A 23,209-nucleotide genomic window follows, 5' to 3' on the forward strand; every position below is an offset into this window, starting at 1 on the left:
TGCGGCCCATGCCCGCCGGTCCCGGGGCACACCGTGGCCAGTGCCCGCCGGCCCCGGGCACACTGCAGCCCCGCGCCCGCCGGTCCCGGCGCACACCGTGTTCCACCGCACGCCGGTACCCGGAGCTGCCGCGTGGGGGCCCCCCCCCGCCACTCAGGGATGAGGCCCCGCCCCCTCTGCCACTGGAGGCCCCGCCCCTTCTCATCCGGCCCCGCCTCCCGCCTTGCCCCGGCCCCGCCCTGCCGTCCGCCGGGCCCCACCCCATGTCCCCGCCCCTTTCCTTCCCATAGCCGCGCCCCCAGCCCGGCCCATGGCCACGCCCCCGGCCCCGCCCTGCCGCCGGCCCGGCCCCGGGGCGGGGCGGGGCAGGGCCGGGCAGGGCAGAGCCGCGGCCGCGCGCAGGCAGCCGCCGCCGCCGCCGCCGCCATGGGCTGCACCGTGAGCGCCGAGGACAAGGCGGCCGCCGAGCGCTCCCGCATGATCGACAAGAACCTGCGGGAGGACGGCGAGAAGGCGGCGCGGGAGGTGAAGCTGCTGCTGCTCGGTGAGACCCCCGGGACCCCCCCTGGGACCCCCCCGGGCTCCCGGCCCTGCCGGAACCGGGCGGCCCCGCCGCCCGCGCCCCGTGCTGCCCCGGAGCGAGCCTGGGTACCAGCCCGCGGGGCTGCCGGCCCCGCCCCGGGGATCCCCCAGGAGTGGGATGCTGGGCCCAGCCCAGGCTTTGGGGTGTGTCCCCCCCCAGTGGGGTGTCGGCCCCATCGCGGGCCGCAGGGTCCCCCCCAGGAGCGGGGTGCCTGCTCCCCCCCAGGCTTCCGGGTTCCCCCCAGGAGTGGGGTGCTGACCCCACAGCAGGCCTTGGGGTTCCCCCCAGGAGTGGGATGCTGGCCGTGCCCCAGGCTTTGGGGATCCCGCCCAGGAGTGGGGTGTCGACCCCATCCCAGGCCCCAGGGGTCCCCCCTGAGGAGTGCGATGGTGGCCCTGTAGCAGGCCTTGGGGATCCCCGCTGGAGTGGGGTGCCGGCCAAACCCCTGGCTTTGGGGATCCCTCCTGGAGTGGGGTGCCAGCCCCACCCCGGGCTTTGGGGATCCCCTCTGGAGTGGGGTCCTGGCCCTACAGCAAGCCTTGGGTGTCCCCCCGGAGAAGGGTGCCAGCCCCACCCCAGGCCGTGGGGTTCCCCCCAGAAGTGGGGTGCCAGCCCCACCCTGCTGTGGTACCGTCCCCCCAGCCCCAGCGGTGCCCAGCCTGGGCACGTCCCTTGGGGGTGCAGGTGGGGGCATCCCCACCCTCCTGTCTGGGACCCCCCCAGCAGAGGCCCTGCAAGGAGAGCACCCCGTCCTGCCTGCCCAGGACCCCCGGCTGCCCAGCCATGATGGGGGACCCCTCCATGGGCTCCCCTCGCCCCGGCCCCGGGCCGGCTGGGGTGAAGGTAATGGGGCCGATGGGTACCCGCTGCCCCGCACCTCCCCTCGCTGGGCCATCGGGACAGGCCCGAGCCCCTCCATCTCGCCTTTGCCCTCCCCTCACTGTGGGCGAGTGGGGGGCTCGGGCAGCTGGCTCTGCCCCACGTGCTGCCCACAGCGGGCAGGGCCCCGTGCTGCCCGTGGGTGCTCTGCCCCACGGATACCCGATTTTCATACCGATAACGGGCCGCTTGCGCTCTTCAAAGCGCCCTGGTGATGCTCCTGTGGGCGTTCACAGACCTGCCCTGTGCCTGCGGGCAAGGCAGCTGCTTATTTATTTTAATTTATATTTTTTTTAATAACTCCCAGTTGGGGTTTTTATTCCCTTTCCGAAATTCCCAGGGAGAGCCTCGCTCCGGGGCTCCCACGGCACCGTGGGGTGGTGGGACCTGGGACAGGCGGAGAAATCCCCGGCCGCTGCCTGGGGAGCGCCGGCAGAAAATGTCTTTCGGCTCGTCGCCGTTGGCAGAGGAAGCCGCCGGCAGCAGGAAGTCACGCCGAAATCCGGCAGCCCTTTATTTGCTCAACCCCTGCCTGCCTTGAGAAATACGTAGTTAAGGCCTTGAAACGCTCGTTTAACACAGCGCTTAGGTTTTGGGGGTTTATTTTAATTTTATTTTTGCTTTGGCGTGGCAGCGAGGCCCGTCCTGGGGGGCGGCCGGGCGGGGGTCTGCGCCGTCGCGGGGGGGCTCGCCGGTTGTGCAAGCTTGCCGACCCGCTTGTTTCCGGGGAGGGGAGGGCGCCGGTGGAGCGAAACCCCACGGGGTTTGCAGGCTGTTGGGGAAACACGTGGTCCCCCCCTTTGCTGCGAGCTGCTCCCGCGGCAGGCCTTGCTGCTGGCTTGGCTCTTCTCGGACTGCTGCCCGGCGTGAAATAACGGTGCCGGGGGGTGCAGCCGGCCGGGGGGGTTGCCACCTCCTTTCCGCAGGGCTTCGGGAGGTGCCGGGGACCGGCCGGGATGGGCAGCATCACCCCGGTGCTGTCAGCTCTGGGTGCCCGGGCTGGGGGAGCCCAGCCGGCTGGTGCTGAGCATCACCAAGGGGTGGCGGGGGCTCGCTGGGCGGCGAGGATTGCGCCATGGGCTGGCTGGCCGGCACCGCTTTCCCGCTTTCCCCGTGTCCCGCTCTGTGCCGAAGCGGAGGCAGGAGGAGGAGGACAGCCGCACTCCCTTCTTTCGGGGCCAGGGTTTATGAGTGGCATTCTGATCTCAGCTGGTTTCTAAAGCCAAAAATAGAGCAAAACGGCTCTTTTTTTTTTTTTTTTAAATGTTTATTTTTTTCCCCTCACAGCTGCTCAGGTGTAAATAGCACTGGAGCCTTGGGTCACTACTGCCTGTTTCCGAGCCGAGCCACAGCCGGAAAATCCTCCCGAGCAGGCAGGGAGCGGCTGGGGAGGTGGGGCCGGTGTTGCCCCCCCGCGGGGGCTGCTGCTCACAGCATCCCCTCCTCCACAAGAACCCCTCGAAGTGGGGACATGGTGCCAGGGGGATGCTCCCGGCATCCCTGCTGCCTGCCCTTCCTATGACTTATTTTTTTTCCCCACGGTTGGAGGAAGCTTTGAGGAGAACTGGGGCCTTGCATGAGCCCAGGCGAGCGCTTTTCGGTGAGCACTACAGCTCTTGGGCGCACTCAGCAAGGCAGAGCTCTGCGGTCCTCCCTGGGGGCTGCAGCCCTCCTGCATCCGCCAGAAATAGGGGGGGAAAACTAGGGAGGAAAAAAAAAAGGAGAAAAATAGCTTCACCCTTCATGCTGAATCAGCCCACAGCACAAAGAGGAGAGGCCTCTTCCAAGCACTGTGTGGTTTTTGCCGGCGACTCGTGCCATCCCACAGCCACGGCTTGGAGCTTCTGGTGCAGCTGGGCAGGACGTGGTGTGAGTGGAGAGCACTGGTCTCGGTGTGCGGCAGTGGCAGCGGGGCCGAGCCGGCCACCGGCACCATGGAGGGCTTGGGGCTGACCGGTGAAGCCGCCGTAGCTGAGTGCCAGGCCCAGTGTGCGGCCATGGGCCCGCTTCTGCCTTTCCTCCGCTGCGGCAGTCAGGATGGAGAGGGATGGACGTGTGCGGTTGGTGTGGCGGGGGCAGGCAGGACCCCCCGGCGGCACCCGGCACCGCAGGCGTGGGCACAGCACCGCTCCTGCCTGCAGCACCTGCTGCTGCCTGGAGGTTTTCCTCTGCCGTTTGCTGGCTCTGTCAAATACGTTGCATGCCGGATGGTTTGAAGTTCTGGTCTCTGATGGGGAGAAATCCCTAACGAAGCAATCCCCCCTCCCTGCTGCTGGAAAGCAGAAACCTCCCACGGTTTTGGTGCTGGGAGAGGCCGGGAGCTGCTATCGGCACGTGAAAGCACCTGAAGCATCCACTCTGCGCGGCAGCACTGCTGGCAGCTCCGGTACTGCCGCCAGCTCCTCAGCATCACCAGGGCTCAAACTGCTGGAGTCGCTGGCTGTTTCTGCTGGGCAGCAGTGGAAGTCGGGTCCTGCCCAGCCGACCTCCCTGCCCGCAGGAGCCGGGATGCTCCAGGGGGGTGCAGGATCAGCGGCAGGCAAGCGGTTACCGAGCTCAAAGCCCCTAATTTCTTATCTTCCTTTGATGGATTAGGAAAGCAAAAGGATTTCTCGGCTGCTCGGGAGGCATTTGAGGCTGGGAAGGCGCCCGGGCCGGGGGAAGGCACTGGCGGTGGTTTTCGGTGCTGTTTAGGTGGAGGTGCAAACCCCAGGGCGAGGTTGCTCCCCTTGCACCCCTCCCGGGCTGGGTTGTACCGGGGTAAGTCAAGCAGGCAGCTGCCTGTACCAAATCCTGCCCCTGTGGCCGGGGTGAGGGCAGCTGGGGCAGGGCTCGGCAGCTTTATATTTTTTTGGGGGGGGCTTGCATAAAAATAGAGGAAGGGAGGGACCAGCTGCAACTTTCAGAGGCTGCCCCGGCGCTGCCCTGGGCTTATGTACGAGCGGCTGGGTTTGCTGCGCTTCATCCTGTCTTGGGGTTTTGTTTTTGTCTCTCCTCCTGCCCCGGCCTGGGGTGATGGGAGGGGACTGGGTCCCCCCCTCAGTGGGGACACTGGTGGGGCCCTGGTGGTGTTTCTGGCTGTGGACGGGGAGGTGTCACGGTGGCGGGGAGCAGGGAAGAGCTCGATGCTGTCAGATCTGGGGGGACCCCACATCCAGCCCCCCAGAGCTGGTGGCTGGGCTTGGGATGGGACAGGAGGAAGGAGCCCTGCACCCAGGCCCTGGGATGAGTCACCCTGGTGTCCCTGCTGGTGATGTCCCCAGTGCAGGCAGCTGCTCTCTGCTCCGAGACGAGTGCTTAGGCTTTGCCCAGGAGAGGTGGCAGGCTTATGTGTGTGTTTTATATATATTTTTACATGTATGCATGAGAAATATATTTTATGTATTTAAAAATATATATATTTCTTTTTTATATATGCATATATTGCCTGTTTGTATGGAGCAATATATAAACTGATTTTTATATATATTAAAAAGCACACGCACACATATATATATTGCTTTATCTAAATATATAGCTTTACAGAAGAAGGTCTCCCGTGGGCTGAGCCTGCCTAGGGCTGTGGGTGCTGGCGGGTGCCGGGGCCGGGATTGCGGTGTGCCCAAGTGTCGCTGTTGTAGCCAGGGCTGGCCTGGCCTCTCTGCAGCCGCCGGGTTTCCTGCTACGCGCCGGGCCGGAGCGCGGGTTTCCGGGCCGGAGGCCAGCTGAATCACCGGAGCTGGGGGAGCTGAGTAATCCTCCATCCCCACTGGCGGAAAACCCAGGGGGGGAGCAGGGTGCTGGCAGCATCCCAGCTGTGCCAGTGGGCGAGCCCCCACCCCATCAGGGCGGGATGGAGGGGATGATGGCACCCAGGCGCAGGGGCTTGGCACCGCCAGGGCAGCTCTCTGGCACGGGCTGCACCGGAGCCGCCCCAGGTGTTTGGAGCGGGGAATGCGGGGACCATCGTGGTGTCCCCGTGTCTGGAGCAGCTGGGGGGGCACGGTGGGTGATGGTCTTCAGGAACCCCCTTTTCTAGGGCTGAGCCCCAAAATTTATGCTGGTGACCCCAAATGGGTCTGGGAGGAGGGGGCAGCTCACTGCTGAGCCATGCGGGGGCTCATCCCCAGCTGCCCCAGTGCTGGCACAGCCGGTGTGGGGGGCAAGGGCATGGAGGCAGCTGGTGACAGAGGAGGGGGAGAGGGATGGCTGCGGCCACGGCAGGGGTAGAAACAGAGCAGCAAAGTTCCAGGATTCCTGGAAAAAGCCCGGCACAAGGATAGTTTTGTCCAGCTTGCCAACACCGACGGCCGTTGTCAGTACCGGGGGTGCGTTTGCCGTGCCCCCCCCAAGAAAGCGTCCCCAGCTCCTCCTGCCCCATGTGCTCCGAATGTCCTTCCCGCTGCTGATTTATTTCTATTTTATTTATTTTTATGGTTTTTTTTTTTTCCGGGTTGAGCCATGTCTCCATTGACTGCCTTGGACAGGGGGGGCTGCGCCTCCCTGGTGCCCCCCAGTTTCTTGGGGTCCTGCTTGGGACACAGCATCCCACTGGCTGCCAACGCGCGGGCTCCTCCTGGGAAGTGGCCAGCCCTGTGCTGGAATGGGATGGCCCCTGGGAAAAACGCCCTGTGTCGCTGTGGGGTTTTAAAAAAACGTGATTATTTTTACAGCAATTTTCCATGTATTTTGGGTAGGAAGGAAAATGTCGAGGGGAATCTCTTTTTATTATTATTTTTTGAGTCTTTAGCGTAACTCTGCTTTTAACACACACCTTTGAAAGTCCTGTTTGATGGCGGGGACCCCACAGGTGCTGAGGGGGGTGGGCTCTGCAGCTGTCCCTCTGTCCGGCTGTCCATCTGTCCTGCAGGGAAGCAGATCGGCAGGTTTGTCCAACAGTAAAAGCCATCAGTAAATCCATGCTCAAATAATAGCTGCTGTTTGCCGGGCCAGGAAAACTTGCCACCACAGTGGCTGGGGACGGGGCTCCGGGTGCTGGGGATGGGGATGGCTCTGGATGTGCTGGCAGATTGAATTCCAGCTTCTCCCCCGTAATAAGGAAAATTTTCCAGCTGTGCGTTGCTTCTATCCACACCTGGATATTTGGAGGCATAAAACAAGATGGTGCTCTGCGGCAAGATGGAAAATCCCCTCTCAGCGATGCGGGGTGAGGTGGACCCCGAAATCTGTGACCAGCTCCTTAAATATATGGCATTAAATATATGCTGGCCAGAAAGCATCTTAAATCACGGGCTGCAAAATATATGTCGGCTAAATAAATTTTTTGCTGGTGGATTAATGGGGCATTTTGGAGCTAGGCAGCTGCTTGTTTATTTTAAAGTTTTGAAGATTATTTTTAACAAAAAAAGGGGGAAATCAGCCTGAGAGAGAGCTCTCCTCCTATTTTTGACAGGCACCGCTCTGGGAATGAGCGCTGCTCGGGACGCGAAGCCCCTGCCTCCTGCCTGGTTTGGGCAGGAGGGTGGAAGCTGGCAGCTGGCGCCCTGCCTGGGGATTGTTTTGGGGCTGAATGGACGGCAGCCGGGGTTTTCCGGGGATTGGAAGCCCTTCCCCTCTGCTGTGCTCACCCGGAGGGGGCCGGTAAGGGTCCCCCTGCCCTTGGCTGGGTGGGGGTTGCGGGTGCTGGGGCACCCATCGGGCCCTGGCAGATGCTGGGGGTGTCATGGTGGGGGGAAGCACGCAGCTTCCCCAGCAATTACCTGGCTCCTTCATTAGGCAAAGGCGGTGATTCAAAAGGGAAATTGGGGGGGACACGCACATGCTAATTGTTCCCGCCCTAGTTTCCTTCTGGGCTCTGGCGGGGCAGCCGGGGGATGTTATTAATTCGGGCATGAATTTCTGCTTGCTGCAAGCACACGGGCTCTCATGCTGGGCAAGATCCCGGCGGTGAGCGGAGGTGCTAGTTTGGAATGGGGGGCAATGGCATGGCTGCCTTCTGCAGCCTGTGGGGAAGGAGCCAGGAGCCGTGAGGGAAATGGCCGGCCTCGGTGGCTGCCAGAGACTGCCGCCCTGCCGGGAGCGGGCAGGAGGTCCTGGGGGGGTTGCTCCCTCCCAGGCAAGGAGCAAATGGCAGGCAGGGTCAGGCAGAGCAGAAGGCTGGGGGACGACTGTCTGGCACCTTGCCCCAGGGATTCTTATAAGCAGGGTCCTCTCTTGCTGTGTGCCTCAGTTTCCCTGTCTGGGCATCCACTGGGGAAGGGCACGGTGAATGCAGCTGGTCCTGGCTGCCGAGCCCGGCGATACGGGGCGGCGTTGCCAGAAATCAGATATATTTAATGGAAAAAATGAAGGGATACGCTAAGTCCTTCCCTCTGCTGCTCCCAGCTCTGGGCAGGAGTTGCCAGCACTGACCACGAACGTCGGCCCGGCAGGGCTGGCCGGGCTGTGCCGGGTGCCGCGTCAGCATCCCGAGGGCGCGGCGGAGGCTGGGCCCGCAGCACCGCGGAGCCCCTGCCATGCCCCATGCTCAGCTCAGGGATGAGCAAGGCTGAATATATATACATATAGTGTGGAAACTGTGGAGCAGGGTCATAGTAGCAGTAAATATAGGGTCTGTATAGCCTCAATACGGCCCCAGCCTTGGGGGGGCTCCATGCCCTCAGTAGTGACCGCGGTGATGTCCGTGGGGGTACATGCCCATCGCCTAGGCTGCATTTGTGCTGGTGGCACGGGCAGAAGGCATTTGCTCCAGCTGTGTCTCAGCTGGCATGACAGGCTCTGTTTTTCCCAGTTAATTTTAGCATAATCTCCATTTTTTTTTTTTAAATTTTTTTTCCCCTCCTCTGTAATCTCTCTTCCCCCTCTGTGGCCGTGCTGGCACAGCTCTGCCGCTGCCTGCTTGGGGCTCCCCATAAGGGCAGCTCCATGGCTGAGGGCAATGGCAGAGGGACCCCAAAGATGGATGGGAGAGGATGCAGGGATGGGCTCAGCTTGGTGGGATCCCCAGGGATTGGCACCTGGAGGCAGGGACCGCGCTGGTCCCCAGCCGAAGGGGGCTTGTCCTGCTGGGGCTCCTGGGGTGAGGCGAGCCAGGCACTCATTCATCTCGGTGGCACTCCCTGCCCTGGGAGGGGACAAGGGATCTGCACCATCCCTTTCAGCTTCCCCTTTGAGCTTCCCCTTTCTTGCAGCTGGGGTGACTCCGCTCCTTCCCCACTCCCAGCCTGTGGAGGGAAGGCTGGGCCGGGAGCTGCCTGTCGCCTGCATGGGGGTCATGTCCCCACGGGGGACGGGGTGGCAGAGGAGGCCCCGGCCATTCCCTTTGAACCCCTGGCATCCCGTGTTTGGATGCTAAAAAATAAACCCACTGCAAAAGCTTTCCCTGCTGGCAGCTGCCTCCGCAGCCTGGCTGGGGCGCGGGACCCGGCAGGCTGGAAAGTGCGCGCTATTTAAAAAGCAACCTGGAGGCGGCTGATCCCGCGGGAGCTGCTCAAGCTGGCTGGCGGAGGCGGCAGCTTCTTCCCGAGTTCCCTGGGGTGCTCAGTTTCGGGTGCCCGGCCCACTGCCCATACCTGGTGGCACGAACATCGCCCCATTCTGGCAGCTGCCGGCTCCAGCCATGGGCACACGGCGAGGCTGGCGCTCCATCGTCCCCTGGCACAATAGGGATGTGGGATGTTGCAGCTAAGCTAAGCTCTGCCTGGAGCTGAGATGGCAGGTGATGGGCAGGGCTTAGCCTGCCATCGCAGGGCGTCCCCAAGCTCAGCCGAAGCCGGGGCTGCCAGTCGTCTTGGCTGCGGTGCACTGGAACTGCAGGGAAAATGTTAGTGCATTGATGCCATTTTTCCTGGCCCAGAGCAGGGGTCATTTCTGCTCCTGGGAGCAATTGCAAGGTTCCCCCCAGGCTCCCCTTTTCCTCCCTCTTTCTTGGCCCTAACATTCCCGGTGCCGATCCAAGCATCTGCTCCGGCCAACACCGGGAGCTCTTCTCCGATGGCTGAGGCGCCCACCACCCTCCCTCCCTGGGCTGGGAGGGGGTCCCAGTAGGGTTGGGGTCCCCGGCTTTGGGCAGCAGCTCACTGCTTATTCCCCCTTCTTGTTTCTCCACAGGTGCTGGCGAGTCTGGGAAGAGCACCATCGTCAAACAGATGAAGTGAGTGGTCCCCGCACCGTCGCTGCGGCTGACACTGTGCAGACCTCAGCCACGGGCTCTGAAACTGGTGGCGGCCGGGGAAATCTCCCCATCGGTGTTGCTGCAGAGCATGGGTGGGGGACAGCACCCCGGGGTGCCCCGCAAAGGGCTGACCTTGCCTGTGTCTCTCCCCTGCCCCAGGATTATCCACGAGGATGGCTACTCAGAGGAAGAGTGCCGGCAGTACAAAGCTGTGGTCTACAGCAACACCATCCAGTCCATCATGGCCATCATCAAGGCGATGGGGAACCTGCAGATTGACTTTGGAGACTCCTCCAGAGCGGTGGGTGCCCTCCTGCTCCTGCTGCGCCTGGCAGGGGTGGGGGGCCCTCAGGGGGGCTAAAACAGATGCGCCCAAAGCTGGACCAGGATTAAGGGTCCCTGCCCAAGCCCCTCTGCTCCGTGGTGGGCTGTGACCTCCTGTCCCTGGTGCTGAGGACGGGGGGACCCAAAGCATAACCCATGGGTGGCCTGCCCTGGCATGGCCCCTGACGGGTGCAGCGGTGGGCGTCCCATTGCTTTCCTTGGGTCTTGTCCTCGTCTCCCGTTGGAGCTCCTGCCTTGCTGTCCGGGTGGGACATGGTGGGCTCCAGTCAGATCCTTTGGGGCAGAGCAAGCTTCGATAACCCCGTGCCGATGCTCGAGCCCTGGTTTTTCCCTGCAGGATGATGCTCGGCAGCTGTTTGCGCTTTCCTGCACCGCTGAGGAGCAGGGCATCATGCCAGAGGACCTGGCCAATGTGATCCGGAGGCTGTGGGCTGACAATGGGGTCCAGGCTTGTTTTAACCGCTCCCGAGAGTACCAGCTGAATGACTCCGCTGCCTAGTGAGTACCCCTGTTCCTGTCCCCCAGCTGGGCTGGATCCGAGCCCTGTGGGCTGCGTTGCTTTTCTTGAGCAACAGAAAATCCCCCCCGGGGGCTGCTGTTCCCCATCGCCAGGCTTGGGGGCTGGTGCTGCCACTTCCCACCCAGTGCTGGGGCTGAGCTGGAGCAGAACTGGGAAGGCGGATGTTTCGAAAGCTGTTTCCTCCTCTGGCGGGGTGCTGCGTCCCCCGGGAGGGGGGCACGGGGGTCCTGCCCATCCTCATGGCCCTTCAAGGGCTGTGAAGGCAAGAAAAAGCCCCAAAGAAAGCACTGGGGACCTTTTATGTCTGAACAGGATGAGTAGGATGCACGAGAGGCTTTTGTCCGTCTTTTTAACTGAGTTTATATGGAAAGACTTGGCATTACACTAGTGTATTAGCCAGCAAGCTAGTGTTTAGGTAGATAAATTGCCTGCATCTGGTTGGGTTTATCCCTGAAGAGATTTAATAAATAAGTTAATCTGCCTAAAGTATGATTGCTGGAGAGGGCGGTGCGGCCGAGGCTGCATTCAGCTCTCACGGTGCCCTCCTGCCCTCTCTGCCCAGACCTCTCATGGGAAAGCAGGGCCGGGGGGACCTTGTGGTGTGCCAGGAAACCCCTGCCAAGGCTGGCCCCACCGGGGACTGAGCACCCTTGGGACTCGCCGCCGCCCTAGGGGCTGCTTAGTCCCCCTGCGTGCCACCCCAGCTGCCCCCTCCTGCTTGGCACCGGTGGGTCCCTCTTCTGCACTGAGGTCACAGGGGGGAAGAGGTTGCAGGAAAGCTCCCGGCAAGCGCTGACCGCAGAGAAGCTCCTGCTGGCGCTTTCCTCCAGCACCCAGGGCTTTCGCTTCCTCCTGCCCAGCACCCGCCTGCCCTCCCTGGCCCCTGTCCCACTCGGCCCCATCGCTCCCCAGCCAGCGCCGACATTTCCCCGGCAGTGCCGCACTGTGCTGTGGGTGCTGGTTTGGAGGCATGGGAGACCCGGCAGGTGCCTGGCAGCTTGCACGCAGTTTGAGCAAATACATCTGCAAGGTGTATGCAAATCAAGTATTGCTGTAAGTGCATTTGTGGGGCATTTGGTGCATTACAGGGATTGGACAAGTATTAATTAGGAGCCCCCTTGAGCTGTTGCTCTAGCCTTTCTCCAGCCCCGTGGAGATGCCGGTGCAGTAGCTGATGCCCCATCCATCCCCACGGGGATGGTGCTGCGGCCACAGTGCCGCCGGCACAGGGCAACCTGGGGATGAGGAGCCCGGTGCTGTACCAGGCACGCAGCCTGCCTGCACTGCAGCCTGCCGGCACCCCAGCCCTCTGCAGCAGCCCCCAGCCTCCTCCTCTGCAGCCCCTGGGGGTGCCAGGAGCTTGGGGTGCCAGGGCGAGCACTCGCTGGCACCCCAGGGCTGGGCGCGAGGTCCGAGTGCTGCTGGCGCTGTGCACGGCCCTGCCGCGGTGTTTCCTGTTTTTTTGTCAGCCGGAGGCTGTGTGCGTTTCCGGCTGTTTTCGAGCTGCTCCGCGGCGTCGGCGTCCCGGCCCCCCCACCCTCATGCCTGCAGCAGGGTCCCGGGGCACCCACGGCTCTGGTTTCCTGGGAGCTGGCAAGTGGCCACGCTGCCATCAGAGCCAGGGATCCCCGTGGCCTCGCGAGTCGTAATCTGGCTTTCACCAGATTACGGGACTGCAAACGCCTTAATTAGGGCAAGCCTAATTTGCTTAAAGGAGCCCGTTTATAATAACCCAATTAAAGCAATGTGAGCTGGAGAAATTGAAACCCGCCTTGATCCCCCCGGCATCCCTGGGTCCCCAAGCAGCCGCGGGGACCAGCCGAGCCACCACCGCTGCCTGGAGCTGGGGTCTGGCAGGGCTGGGCAGGCAGCAGGGCGGGCGATGCCACCCTGGGGGGCTCAGGGTGGGCAGCAGCCCCCCCGACCATGCTACTCCCCATCCCTCCGGCTGCCCGCCTCCTGCTTCCTCCCAGGACGCCGTCCCTTTGTGTTTTTTGACTATAAATGGCACGGCGCCATCGATTGTTTCCGCCAGCGCTGCGGCCGGTTGCCATAGCAGTGAATACTTTCCTCTTGCCGTTTCCCCTGTGCGAACGGGCTGGGGGAGCGGGGGGAGCCCCCCAGCCCTGGCTGAGTCCCCTGCCCGGACCCCGGTGCTAGCACGCTGCCCCCTGAGCCCACGTTCCCGTGTGTCCCCTTGCCATCCCGGCAGCTGGCCGTCCTGCCTGCTGGCCGTCCTGCCGTGCCAGTGTCTGGCGGAGCGGTGGGGTGACCCTGGGGTGCGGATGGGCTCTGCTGTGCTGCCGGGCTTGGCGCTGCCCACCCTGAATGGACGGTGCTGGGGTGTGGGCAGGGGACCCTGGGGTGGTGTGGGGATGCCCCATGTGATTTGGGTGGGTCGTGCCCCACGGGTCCAGCTTCCACAGCACCTTCCTGCTCCCTCCCCAGCTACCTGAATGACCTGGAGAGGATAGCCCGTGCCGACTACATCCCCACCCAGCAGGACGTGCTGCGCACCAGGGTGAAGACCACTGGCATCGTAGAGACCCACTTCACCTTCAAGGACCTGCACTTCAAGTATGTCCAACCCTTTCCCTTTTGCCTTTTCCAAGGAAAAAAAAAAACCTTCCTCCCCGTGCTGGGCTGGATCCTGCTTGCACGCTGCACATGCCAAGCCCCTCTGGCTTTGCTCATGGCGGGAGCTGCTGCCTCAGAAAGAGCGGAAACCGCCGAAATAGCTGGAGCAGCCTCAAAAACGCCTCACAGGGCTCAGCCCGGGGGCGGATCCAGCCTCTGGCGAGGAGAGGAAGGGGGAAGGCGTCTCCGGGTGCCGTGACGCCGCTTCCGCCGCGGGAAGGGCGCTGGGTGGGAGCCGGGGGTCTCGGGGTCGGGAACCAGCCTGGCATTACTTTCCACCAAAAACCCATGGGAAATAGTCAGGGCTCCGGTTTCTGAGGCAAAATCTGGCATCGCGCACATCCTGGGGGATTTAGTCACTTGGCAACAGAGCTGCCGGCGGAAAGATCTGCTGGGGTCCTCCCCGAGTGCAGGGGGCTTGCAGGGACCCATGTGCCAACCTGGTGGGATGGCGGTGCTTGGTTGCACGTTGCCAGGGCCGTGCTTTGGAAGCCTCCCCGCCAGCCAAGCGGCTGGCGGTGGACGTGGCGCTGCTGCTGGGCTCTCCTCCATGGAGGCAGGGCATCCTCTGCTGCCTGTAGTGGGAGAGGCACATGGTGCACCAGGATCATCCTCTGAGCCCCGAGCCACTCCGCCAAGCACCGCAGCTCCCCTTGGTCCAAGGTCTCCGGCAAAACCCTGCAGTGCCTACTCCAGAGCGGGTCTCCGAGAGCATCTCCTGGAGCCTGGCTTCAGGGAGCATTGTGCTGACACAGTCTGGGAAAGGTGGCCTGATCCTGCCCTGGCTCATGGTGGGGATTTGCTCCAGCTGGAAAATAAGCCTGGACACCACCTGGGATGGGCAGCGGATGCCGGGGCAGATCCATGGCACCAGCAAAACCCCTGGGGCAGAGGCACCGCGCTCTGCCCACACCAGTGCCTTTTCCTGGTGCAGCTCCTGCTCTGAGCAGCCGGGGAAACTGAGGCAGGGAGCAGGGCAAGGGTGGTGGGGCCGGGAGCTGCCGCCCACCACCATGCTGCCTCCCTGCCCAGGATGTTCGACGTGGGTGGCCAGCGCTCGGAGCGGAAGAAGTGGATCCACTGCTTCGAGGGGGTGACGGCCATCATTTTCTGTGTGGCCCTGAGCGCCTACGACCTGGTGCTGGCCGAAGATGAGGAGATGGTGAGTTGGGGGGATGGAGCTGGTGCTGTGAGCTGTCCCCTCCTTGGGGGGGCCTGGGGAGCACCCCCTCCTCTCGTGGCCACCAGTGCCCTGGCCAGCGTGGCCCAAGCCTTGCAGGGCCCTCAGCATCCCCTGCCCGGGCAGGCAGGAGCGGTGGGGGGGGCAGCAGGTTGGGCAGCAGTGGGGCGGGCGCTGCCTGGGGGTCCCTGCCCGGCTCAGGCTGCCCTCTCCCCTGCCAGAACCGGATGCATGAGAGCATGAAGCTGTTCGACAGCATCTGCAACAACAAGTGGTTCACAGACACGTCCATCATCCTCTTCCTCAACAAGAAGGACCTCTTTGAGGAGAAGATTGTGCACAGCCCCCTGACCATTTGCTTCCCCGAGTACACAGGTACCGCTGGGTCTCTCGGTGCCCTCCCCGGTCCCCCTGGCAGGAGGAGCGGGCACTGCCTTGCCCGGACACCATAGCAGGAGATGCTGGGGATGGAGATCCTGGCTCTCCTGTGCCCAGGGAGTGGTGTGTTGGGGCAGCAGGTGCGGTGCGGTGGTGTTTCGGGTGCCCCAGGGGATGGGGGAAGATGGGGGGACAAGGGGCAGCAGCCCTGGGGCGGTTTAGCTCAGGCTCACTGTGCCTAGGGAGCATCAATTCGGCATCAGGGCAGCAACTGCGGTGGCATAGGGAGCCAAGCCGAGCCCAAACCCCTTCGGTGCCGGTGGCAGAAGGGTGCCGGTGTAGCCAGGTGGCCACGGGGCAGCCCAGCATCTCCTCCTCCCCAGGGGCCAACAAGTATGATGAGGCAGCCAGCTACATCCAGAGCAAGTTCGAGGACCTGAACAAGCGGAAGGACACCAAGGAGATCTACACCCACTTCACCTGCGCCACCGACACCAAGAACGTGCAGTTCGTCTTCGATGCTGTCACCGACGTCATCATCAAAAACAACCTGAAGGACTGCGGGCTCTTCTGAGGGCTGGCGCTGCCCAGGTGGGTGGTGGTCCTGGTGGTGGCCCCCCCAGACGGGGCGGCCATGGAGCACCCTCCGGGGAGGGGATGGGCACTGCCAGCTGTCCCTGCCGTGGCGCAGGCTGGCAGGGGGTGCCTGGGCCCCCTCCCCGGAGCCCACCCGCTCACTGCCCGCTCTCTCCTAGGACCCCCGGCCGTGCCGGCGAAGGAAGGACCATGCCGCCCCCCCCCCTCCTGCTTCTCTTCAGTTTCAACCTTCTGCCCCCACCCCATAAAGAGACTTTTTGTGTGCCAGCGCGGGGGCAGGGCCCGTGTCCCCCATGCTGCCCCCACTTGCCCCCCGCCATCCTCCTCCTCCTCGCCGGCGTCAGCCTTTCTGCCTTCCTGGGGAAAATGAGGTTTTAATCTTGGTTTTTAACCCCCGAACCCCTCTGGCCCCCGCTGTTCATTCGCTCCCGAGCCCTGGCGCTCTCACTGTTTACATTGCAAGTGTTGCTGGCACGGGGGGGGCACGGGGGTCCCCTTGGGGATGCCCACCCGGCAGAAAACACAACCGACAACATTCCTTTTAGTAAACATGAAAAAAAGAAAAAAAAAAAAAACAAACCACCCAAAACTCCGCAAAAAAAAATACACCACACCGGCTGGGTCGAGGTTGCTTTTTAAAAGAAACCTTTTTACCAAACTATTTAAAAGCATTGAGTGCTACGTGGTGGCGGCGTCCTCCATGGCCAGCCCACCCCCCGACCGTGTGCCTTGGGGGGGGGTCCGCGCCCCACCCCGCCTTGCTGCCCCCCGCTCCCACCACCCAGAGGGATGGGCAGCGGCTGGGCAGGAGGGTGGGCAGGGGGTGCTGCCCGCTGCCTGTATCTTCCTCCCCCCCCCCTTTCTACCCCCTTTCTAAGCCTAGTTTTGTAGGGCTAGCTGTTGCGTTGGGCGAGGAGAGCCTGCTGTACAGAGTGGCCCCCGCTGCCCCCCCCACCAGCCCGAGGTGGGGGGGGGTCCCCTCAGCTGGTGCCCGTGCCCTCGCTTTTCCCACAGGATGTTTTACCGAATTGTTCACAGGGTTTGAAATAATAAAATGTAGAAAGGAAAAAAAAAAAGAGGGGAAAAAGTATATACCAACCCCCCTCCGTGACCCGGGGGTGGGCATGGGTACTTCGCCTCTGTGTGAGGGCTGGGGGGGTCCCCGGGGGTGGGAGAGGGACAGGGGGTGGGCTGGCATCACCCGGGGGCTCAGCAGCATCCCCTGGGTGTGGGGGGTGAGGGCAGCAGTGGGACCCCTAGGAAGGGAGCTGGGACATTGCTCGGGGCTGGGCCCCTGCAGGGGTGCTGGCTCAGCAGCTGGGGGGCCATAGCCACCCCCTGGCCCTGCATCAGGGGGACGGTGGCACCCAGGGGGCCCTGGCACCCAGTGCCTGGGGGTACCCAGTGACCTGTGACCTTGAGGGAGATCTAGCACCCCTTGCACCCAGCAGCCCACAGGGAACCCCAGCTCCAGGGGGGCACCCATGGACACCCAGCACACTGCAGCACCCAAGGGACCACACCTCCAGCAGCCCCCAGCTCCAAGGGGTTCCTGGAGACTCCCAGCACTCCCCAGCACCCCTCAGCTCCAGGGTGCACCCAGGGACCCCCAGCACCCCTCAGCTCCATGGGGCACCCGCGGACCCCCAGCAACCTGCAGCACCCAAGGAACCCCCCAGCTCCATAAGGTACCCAGGACCCCCTAGCACCCAAGGGGTCCCCCCAGTACCCCTCAGCTCCAAGGGGTACCAGGGACCCCCGGCAACCTGCAGCACCCCAAGGGACCCCCAGCACTCAGGGGCACCCAAAGACCCCCAGCCTTCCCAGCGCCAAGGGTCATCCAGGGACCCCCAGCACCCCTCAGCTCCAAGGGGTTCCTGGAGACTGCCCAGCACCCCCAGCTCCAAGAGGTACCCAGGGACCCCCAGGACCCCCCAGCTCCAAGGGGTACCCAGGAACCCTCAGTGCCCAAGGGACCCCCACCCCCCCACCCCTCAGCTCCAAAGGGCACTCAGGGACCCCCCACGACCACCCAGCACCCCTCAGCTCCAAGGGGCACTCAGGGACCCTCAGCACCACCGAGCTCCAAGGGTACCAGGGACCCCCAGCACCCTGCAGCACCCAAAGGGGCCCCCCCAGCACCCCCCAGCTTCAAGGGGTACCCAGAGACCCCCAGCTCCAAGGGTACCAGGGACATCCAGCACCCTGCAGCACCCAGGGTCACCCAGTGCCCCCCCAGCAGTTGGAGCCCCAGGGACCCCCAGCACCCAGTGGCATCAGGTGCCCTGCAGTGCTGGCTGGTGAGAGGGCTGGCAGGGAGGGGGAGTGGGGCCATAGCCCCCACCCAGGGGTGGCTCTGGGGTTGAGCGGGTCAAATCCTGGGGGTCTGGAGCAGGTGGAGATGGTTGTGCAGGTGGGGTGGGGGCAGCGGTGGGGCTGGACCCCAGGGGAGGGGGACGCCCGGGCTGGGGAGGGGGTGCTGGGGCTGGGGCTCAGAAGAGCCCGCAGTCCTTGAGGTTCTCCTTGATGATGATGTCAGTGACGGCGTCAAAGACGAACTTGACGTTCTCGGTATCGGTGGCGCAGGTCATGTGGGAGTAGATCTCCTTCACGTCCCGCCTCATGTTCAGCTCCAGGAACTGCAGCTTGATGTAGTTGCCCGCGTCCTCGTAGGTGTTGGGACCTGGTGGCGTGGCAGTGAGCGGGGTCCCCTCCTGGGCTGGTGTGTGTCCCCCCATGGGTGCTGGCCCAGTGTCACCCAGCGCTCCCCCGGGTGGGCAAACCTTGCTTGATCTGTGAGCAACGCTAGTGCAGCATGGCCTGCGCGGGGTGCTGAGGACACCTGGTGGGTGGCTGCTGCAGGGTGCTGGCACCCACCCCTTCACCGCCACCCACCACCACCCGCCTGCACCCGCTGGGCGAGCCGCTGCCACCCTCACCGTCGTAGTCGGGGAAGCAGATGCTGAGGTGGGCCTTCTTGATCTTCTCCAGGAAGACGTCTTTCTTGTTGAGGAAGAGGACGATGGAGGTGGTGGCGAAGTAGCGGTGGTTACAGATGCTGTTGAAGAGGTGCAGGCTCTCGTGCATGCGGTTCTGTGGAGGGACACAGCCCCGTCAGCCCCACGGTGACCCCCACGTCGTGATGGGGATGAAGGGAGGGGGGTTGTGTGCCCCGGGAGCCTTCCTCACCACTTCGTCGTCCTCCACCAGGACCATGTCATAGGCGCTGAGGGCCGCGATGAAGATAATGCAGGTCACCCCCTCGAAGCAGTGAATCCACTTCTTCCGCTCCGAGCGCTGGCCACCCACGTCGAACATCCTGGGCAGGGTGGGGGGTACATCAGCACCCCCCCACCCGCTGCCCACCCCCCTGGCACCAGCCCTCACCAGGGGCTCAGCCCCCACCTGAAGTTGAGGTCTTTGAAGGAGAACTGGGTCTCTATGATACCGGTGGTCTTGACACGGGAGCGCAGCACGTCCTGCTCCGTGGGGACGTAGCCAGGGGTCACCAGGCGCTCCAGGTCTGACAGGTAGCTGGCCGGGCACACGGCAGGCTTGAGACACGGGTTGGCAGCCCCAGCCCCCCCCCCCCCGCCCAGACCCCCCACCTCACATACTAGCCCGCTGAGTCATTGAGCTGGTACTCGGAGGCGCGGTCAAAGCAGGCTTGGATGCCCGTGTCCTTCCAGAGCCGCCCGATGATGTCTGACATCTCCTTGGGCATGGTGCCCTCCTCAATGGTGTCCGAGAGGTGCAGCAGCTTGCGGGCATCGTCCTACGAGGGAGAGGGGCTCAGCAGGGCCGGGGGGCTGGAGGGAACCCCCTCCTGCCTGGTGTGGGGTGCCCCTCACCTGTCGAGCTGAGTCCCCGTACTGGATGTTGAGGGTGGTCATGGCCCGCACGATGGCCAGCATGGACTGGAGCGTGTTGCTGTAGATGATTGCGATGAACTCCAGGCATTCTTCCAGTGAGTAACCATCCTGGTGGATGATCCTGGCCGGGGAGGGGGGCACGGGGCTGAGCTGGGCACCATGGGGTGGGGAGGCACCCGTGGGTGCAGCATGGGGCTGAGATGCGGGGTGAGGGCACCCATGACTGTGGTGTTGGGCTGAGCTGGGCATTGTGGGGTGGGGGCACACATGGGTGCAACATGGAGCTGAGCTGGGCGCCGTGGGGCTGAGCCAGGCACTAAGGGATGGCTGCACGCCATGGCTGTGGTGTGGGGCAGAGCCACACATGGTGGGACGGGGCACCCTGTGGCTGCAGCGTGGGGTAGCCATGTGGCACAGTAGGGCATGGCCAGGCGTGACCCTGCCACTTACTTCATCTGCTTGACGATGGTGCTCTTCCCCGACTCCCCTGCTCCTGCGGGGACAAAGCACAGGTCACGGCTGTGCCTGCACTGTGGGTACCCCCGGCTGTGCCCCGCGCTGGCCCCTTGGGACCCCTTGCACATCCAGGGGACACTGGTGGCTGTGGCAGGTCTGCGGCACAGGGCAGGGGGATTATAGCCTGGTGCCAGCGGGCATTAAGGTTGGGCTGAGCCACTGTGGCTAATGGGATCTGCGGCAGCTCAGCCGGGGACATGCTCGGGGACCCAGGGGACGGGTAGGGGACACGGTAGCATCGCAACCCTGCCACCCACCACCCGATGCCCCAAGCCTGTGGCAGCGCAGGAGGACATGCCCTGGGCTGGGATGGGAGGACAGCAATGGCACCCATGGTCCCATGTCCAGAGCATCCCAGTCCTCGGGCACCATTGGGGCAGCTGGGAGGGACTGGGATGGAAGTGCAGTGCCTGGGGGGCCGCAGGGACAGACCCCAGGGCTGGGCACAGGGGTGGTGGTGTGGGCTGCACAGGGGTGCCTGAGGGTGCCTGGGAGGATGGGGTGGCAGGGGGCTGCCAGGGTGGGGGCTCTTAGGTGGTATTGGTGAAGGCTCTTGAGATGGGTTGGTTGGGTTTGGGCAGGGCCTGGAAACCGGGGGCTCTTAGGGTGGGCTGTTGAGATGGGTTGTTGGGTTAGGGGTGCCTAGCAGGGGGTGGGGGACTGTTGGGTAAGCTGTTGAGATTAGCTGGTTTGGGGGAGCCTGGGAATGGGGGCTATCAGGCTGGGCTGGTTGGGTTTAGGGGTGCTTAGGAGCAGGGGGCTGTTGGGCTGGGCTGGTTGGGTTTAGGGGAGATCAGGGACACTTTGGGTGGGTGGGTTGGTTGGTTTTAGGGGTGCCTGGGAGTGGGAGGCTGGTGGTGGGCTGATTGGGTTTAGGGGTGCTGGGGGCATCAGAAAAACATTGGGAGGGCTGTTGAGGTGGGCAGGTTGGGTTTAGGGCTGCCTGGGAATGGGTGTGCTGTTAGGGTGGGCTGGTTGGTTTTAGGGGTGCTGGGGGAGTCAGAGAAACATTGGGTGGGCTGTTGGGGTGGACTGGTTGGGTTTGGGGGTGCATCTGGGGGCCAGAGGACCATTGGGTGGGCTGGTTGGGTTTGGGGGGGCCTGTTGGGGTGAGAGGCACAAAGGATAGGTATTTCCCCAGGGTGTTTTCCCCCCCATACCCAGCAGCAGCAGCTTGACGGTCCTGGCATCCTTCTCAGCGTCCTCCTTGAGCTTCTTCTCCAGCTCGCGAGAGTGCTTCTCTTCGGCGCTGGCCCCGGCACCCATCCTCGGCCCCGCGGCCCTGCGGCTCACCCGCTCCTTGGAGGTCAGCACCAGGATGGGCAATGAGCTCCAGCCCCCCGCCGCCTCCAGCGCTTGCCTCCCTGCGCCCGCTGCGCCTGCTGCTGACTGCCCCGCTGCTGCCGCCGCCGCCGCCCACCCAATGTGGGCCAAGGACGGGGCCAAGGTCCCGGGGGGCCACCCGGCGGGGTGCTGCGCTCAGCACCCGTGGCTTAAGCCTGGCCTGCCCCCCGCCCTCCCCAGATAAACCCCCTTAAATCTGCAGCAGGCTGAGCTCAGCAATCCTGCGGTTCCTGGCGTCAGCGCTTCTGCTGGGGGGGGGCCAAGACTGGCCAGCCCCCCACTTTGCCCCTGCCCTGGGGCTGGGGACAGTGACCTGGCCACCCCCGGGGACGTGGGACCCCCACCCAGCTCCGGCTCTGCTGTGGACCCCGGGGGGGGCTGGAGCTGGGGGGATCTGCTGGGGTCTGGCAAGGGAGGGGACAGTGGGTGGAAATGTCCCCATTGTCCCCAGGTCATGCTGGTCATCCCCCCCTGCTCTGGACCAGTGCCCACAGCCCCTCCAGTAAGCCATCCCAGTATCCCCAGGTCCCTATGCTCAGCATCCCCAGGGGCACCCCCTAGTGATTGAAAGCCAGCCCCAGTCACTCCACCCTGTGTCCCCAGGACCCTCCACCAGTGTCCCCAGGACCCTCCACCAATGTCCCCAGGCCCCCCCGGGTGCACTCCTTAGTGTTCCCAGCCATCCGCCAGTACACTCCCAGTGTCACCAGGCCAGCCCAGTATCACCCCCCCGCGGGGCGTCCCCAGGCCCCTCCAGCAACACCTGTACAATGTCCTCAGGGACACCCAAGTACCCTCCCCAGGGTCTCCAAGCCCCTCCCCAGTAACACTCCCCAGTATGCCAAGGAGAAATCCTAGTATCCCCCAGTGTCCCCAAGCAATCCCAGTAACCCCCAGTATCTTCAAGACACACCCTCCCCCCCAAAAAAGCCCTGCCCAACATCCAGACACACCCCAGTGCCACTCCTGTGCTCCCATGCCAACAGCAGTGACCTCCCCCCCCAATGTTCCCAGGCCATCGGCGCCCCTCCCCAGTGTCCTTAGGCCACCAGTCCCCCTCCCGTGACCCCAGTGCCCCCATTGCCATCTTGGCCACCCCAGTAAGACTTATTGTCCCCAGGGACATGCCAGTAACCCCTCTGTGTCGCCACGCTCCCGTCCCTAGTGTCCCCAGGCCCTGCCAGGACTCCCCCAGGTGTCCCCAGCAGAGCCCAGTGCCCCCACGTCCCCAGCACCCCCGCTGTCCCCAGTGCCCCCCGTCCCCAGTGCCCCCCGCAACGCCGGGCTCCTGCAGCGCCGCGCTCGGCCGCCAGAGGGCGGAAGGAGCCAGCACAGCTCCCAGTCCAGCTGAGCGCCCCCAGTACAGCCCTGCACCTCCCCCAGTGTGCCCAGTACTGCCCCCAGTATAGCCCAGAACCTCCCAGCACCGACCCCAGTGCCTCTCGGGACTGCCCAGAGGAGCCCACTACCACCTCCATTGCCCCAGTACCGACCAGAGTGCCCCCAGTACAGGCCAGTATCGCCCACTATGGAGCCCATTACCACTCCCCCACTCCGTGCTCCCAGTACCACCAAGTACTGGCTCCCAGTACCAAATCCTAATTCCCCAGTACTTCTCCTGGTACTTCCAGTCCTGACTCTGAGCGCCCCTAGTGCTCCCAGTACCACCCAGTACCAACCTCCAGTGTCCCCAGTACCACCCCCAGTATAGCCCAGAACCTCCCAGTACTGACCCCAGTGCCTCCCAGGACTGCCCAGAGGAGCCCAGTATCACCCTCATTACCCCCTGTACCGACCAAAGTGCTCCCAGTACAGGCCAGTATTGCCCACTACCACCTCCAGTGCCCCTGTAGAGTCCCCCCCCGCCCCATGCCCCCCGTACCACCAAGTACCAGCTCCCAGTACCAAATCCTAGTGCTCCAGTACTTCCCCCACTGCCCCCAATACTGACTCTGAGTGCTCCCAGTGCCTCCAGTAACACCCAGTACTGGCTGCTAGCCCAGCCCAGCGTACCCCTAACACCCAGGCAACATCACCCAGTACTGCCATCTCCCTGTGCCCTGTCCTGTCCAGTGCCCACCCCCCAGCACCCAGTGCCCCCAGCTTCCCAGTGTTCCCAGTTCTCCCTTAGGGCCCCCGCGCTCCCTGCCTGCCCCAGCCCTCCACACCGCTGGCAGGGCTCAGGGGCAGAGCTAAGGGGATTACGTGATGGGGCCAGGCGGCAGCGCAGCCCCCAGCTGCCCAC

The 23,209-nt window shown here is 63.8% G+C and overlaps 2 protein-coding genes across 3 annotated transcripts; one reads left to right on the forward strand and one right to left on the reverse strand.

Annotated features, from left to right (window-relative positions):
- Nucleotides 1-352: 352 nt before the first annotated feature.
- Nucleotides 353-16,294, forward strand: GNAI2 (G protein subunit alpha i2). The gene is made up of 9 exons (XM_087743865.1): nucleotides 353-544; nucleotides 9,512-9,554; nucleotides 9,735-9,876; nucleotides 10,258-10,418; nucleotides 12,889-13,017; nucleotides 14,110-14,239; nucleotides 14,479-14,632; nucleotides 15,019-15,226; nucleotides 15,391-16,294. The coding sequence occupies exons 1-8, from the start codon at nucleotides 427-429 to the stop codon at nucleotides 15,207-15,209; spliced, it is 1,068 nt and encodes a 355-aa protein (XP_087599991.1). The 5' UTR covers nucleotides 353-426; the 3' UTR covers nucleotides 15,210-15,226; nucleotides 15,391-16,294.
- Nucleotides 16,295-17,724: 1,430 nt separating this feature from the next.
- GNAT1 (G protein subunit alpha transducin 1) lies at nucleotides 17,725-21,325 on the reverse strand. 2 transcript variants are annotated; one of them, XM_087743123.1, is made up of 8 exons: nucleotides 21,286-21,325; nucleotides 19,555-19,594; nucleotides 19,084-19,225; nucleotides 18,850-19,007; nucleotides 18,638-18,766; nucleotides 18,422-18,551; nucleotides 18,172-18,325; nucleotides 17,725-17,915 (listed from the first exon to the last, which is right to left on the reverse strand). In XM_087743123.1, exons 2-8 carry the CDS (start codon nucleotides 19,557-19,559, stop codon nucleotides 17,725-17,727), a joined length of 909 nt encoding a protein of 302 aa, XP_087599249.1. In that variant the 5' UTR covers nucleotides 19,560-19,594; nucleotides 21,286-21,325. The 2 variants fall into 2 exon arrangements, with proteins under 2 accessions (XP_087599249.1, XP_087599248.1); XM_087743122.1 differs by lacking the exon at nucleotides 21,286-21,325 and adding an exon at nucleotides 20,781-21,146 and having other exon boundaries at nucleotides 19,555-19,597.
- Nucleotides 21,326-23,209: the final 1,884 nt, after the last annotated feature.

Source organism: Nipponia nippon, unplaced genomic scaffold (genome assembly GCF_047370975.1).
Source record: "Nipponia nippon isolate SJK-2023a ecotype South Korea unplaced genomic scaffold, ASM4737097v1 scaffold_9, whole genome shotgun sequence".
Lineage (NCBI taxonomy): Eukaryota > Metazoa > Chordata > Aves > Pelecaniformes > Threskiornithidae > Nipponia > Nipponia nippon.